This window comes from Centruroides sculpturatus, unplaced genomic scaffold, assembly GCF_000671375.1.
Source record: "Centruroides sculpturatus isolate CEXI.00-Female unplaced genomic scaffold, Cexi_2.0 scaffold609, whole genome shotgun sequence".
Classification (NCBI taxonomy): Eukaryota; Metazoa; Arthropoda; class Arachnida; order Scorpiones; family Buthidae; genus Centruroides; species Centruroides sculpturatus.
The window spans coordinates 304,419-307,112 of NW_019384804.1; the positions used below are offsets into that span (position 1 = coordinate 304,419).

Genomic DNA, 2,694 nt, shown 5'->3' on the forward strand with positions numbered 1-2,694 from the left:
ACAACAACCAATACGGATTCCGCCCAGGGAAATCCACCATCGATGCCGCTCTCAATACTAAACAGATCATCCACAAAGCATGGAGCAAAAATCAACACACCATTTTAATAAGTATAGACTATCATAAAGCATTTGATCACCTGTGGTGGCCAAGTGTGCTCAAACGCCTCTGAGACGTTAACTGCCCAGATAACATTTACCAACTCACCAAGGATTACCTAAATAACAAGAAAATAACCTACATTAGCAACAGTTTCCGGATCAACATGGACACCGACAGAGGATGCCCACAAGGCTTGAGACGCGGCCCTGGATTGTGGAACCTCGTGTTCGATGACCTTCTTAACTCCATACCTCCGAACCACAATTGTACTCTCCAAGCCTTTGCGGATGACCTCCTTCTCATGATCTCCCATCATAATGTAGATAGGCTTGAGGAGATCAACAAATACTTAAAACACATTTACAAATGGAGCCAGACCAACAAGCTCCCTATCAACTACGACAAAACGGTGGGCATGGTTTGCACGAGAAAAAACAAGAGAAATAGACTTCAAAGACCACCCAGGATATTTATTGGTGGAAATAAAATAAAAATTAAACAAGACATCAAATACCTGGGCATCCACTTTGACGACAAGCTTAATTGGCATACGCATGTCCGTAACATCTGCCAGCATATGGACAAAAAAGCAAATCTCTTAAACTGGATAACGGCTAAGACCTGGGGCAACAATTATATCAACTCGAAAATTATTTACAAAGCGGCGGTTGAACCAGCCCTATTATATGCCGTCCAAGTGTGGAACGAAGCTTTAAATAATGTGCATATGCGACGCAAGTTGACCTCAATACAAAGGAAATTTACAATCAAGATTAATAAGGCTTACAACACTGCCCCCACTAATTCCTTACAGGTTATGGCGAATATTCCACCAATTCACCTTCAAGCTAAACAGATCACTTGGCTCTTGTACCTAACCTCCAAAAACCCCCAAACAATCCAGCAACCCTTTGACAAGAACGAAATCAGCCTTGACTTTATAGTGAACACCTCCTCAATCAACAAGAATAAAGAGAACTACGGAATTAACAGAAAACTCAAAAAAGACAAGTATTCTTGTCACCCAGCAGACGAACCGAACTACACCACCCACTGGGACAATGAAGATAACCGAAATTTCAAAGCCAAATGGAGTATCTACACTGACAGTTCCAAAAACAACAACGACACAGGTGCTGGCTTCACGATTAAGAATTCTAATAATAGAACTACCTACCAGTGTTACCACAAGCTTGCATCTCACTGCTCTAATGCTCAGGCAAAGATGTGGGCAATTTTTAAAGCCCTCGAACATATCAACAATAACCTGGACACTTATAAAGGAAATATCTATATTTTCACAGACAGCAAAATGGCTCTCCACAGCCTGAGCAATAACAACCACCCCACAGTTCTGACAAACAATGTGCAGAACATGGCCAAGACTTTAGGTGCCACCCGCAATCTTAACATCGCTTGGGTCCCGGCTCACACGGGTATCGATGGCAACGAGATGGCAGACAAGTTGGCCAAACTAGGTGCCAACTCCTCCACTCAACCATCATTCACCGACCTGCCTCAGAAGAAGCTCAAGAAAGAGATTAAGATCATCATCAACCAAGCTTGGCAAAACAATTGGGAAACTGCCAATACGGGCAGGAACTGTTTCAGCTTCATACCTTCTATTGACATCAGAATCGCCGCCAGGCATTTCGTGCCCAACAAACTCATCACGCAGGTCCTCCTTGGCCACGGCAACTTCCCAGCTTACCTTCATAGGTTTGGCTTCAAAAACTCTAACAAGTGCTCTTGCACTGCAAACTCTATCAACGATGCAATGCACTTCACTTTCAACTGTCCAATCTATGACAATTACCGTGCTGAACTACAGCACAAATACCTCCTGGAGAACTTTAGCTGGCCACCAAATCCTACAATTATTTTCCAAAATAAAGGCCTTTGGAAAATTTTTAAAAACTTTATCATAAAAACAGGTGCTCTCAAAGAACACACCGAGACTGACAATCCTGAAAAAGAAGACCCTACCGAAGTCCATTTGCCCAATGTCGACAACAATCATCACACCACTGAAGATGAAGACTCCGAATATGACACCGACTAACTCAACACTATCACTCTTTTTGTAATACGCACAGTTATCTTGTGCACTGTATATATTGTAAATATTATCATTAATTGTATCTACTTTTTATAACTCATGTTAACCTCCTGATTTTGTTACAGCGATCAGAGCTGACTTGTATTGTATATAGTAATTTTTTCATGTATTCCCATCATTTATCTCACGTATCCTGTTTTTATCTGTATTTAATTGTATTTGTATGTTTGTATCTCATGCCTTATATTCACCCTATCCTATCTAACTTTCATTCACACTTCTCAGCTCAAACTGTTTCTTCTTTCTAACTCTAACAGGGCACAAGACTGTACCATAACAGTCAGCCCTCTAATATCTTTAGTAATATGTCTATAGCAGACTGCGCTCAGTCCACTCTGCCTCAGTCGCAACCAACTCCATCTGATACATCAACAAAATCTTACGCTGATATTACAAAAATTAATACCAGACCAAGCTACACGACACAGACTATCAATAAGTCCCTTAAACAAAAAGTAAACTACGAAGATTC

General features: G+C 41.1%; 1 protein-coding gene across 1 annotated transcript; it reads left to right on the top strand.

The window, feature by feature from the left end:
- The first annotated feature begins 266 nt into the window (after window positions 1–266).
- LOC111629619 lies at window positions 267–2,165 on the top strand. Its single transcript, XM_023373518.1, has one exon. The coding sequence runs from the start codon at window positions 267–269 to the stop codon at window positions 2,163–2,165; it is 1,899 nt and encodes a 632-aa protein (XP_023229286.1).
- Window positions 2,166–2,694: the final 529 nt, after the last annotated feature.

Coding starts and splice junctions, on each gene's coding strand:
- LOC111629619 (XM_023373518.1), top strand. CDS start 267: ATGGACACCGACAGAGGATGCCCACAAGGCTTGAGACGCGGCCCTGGA.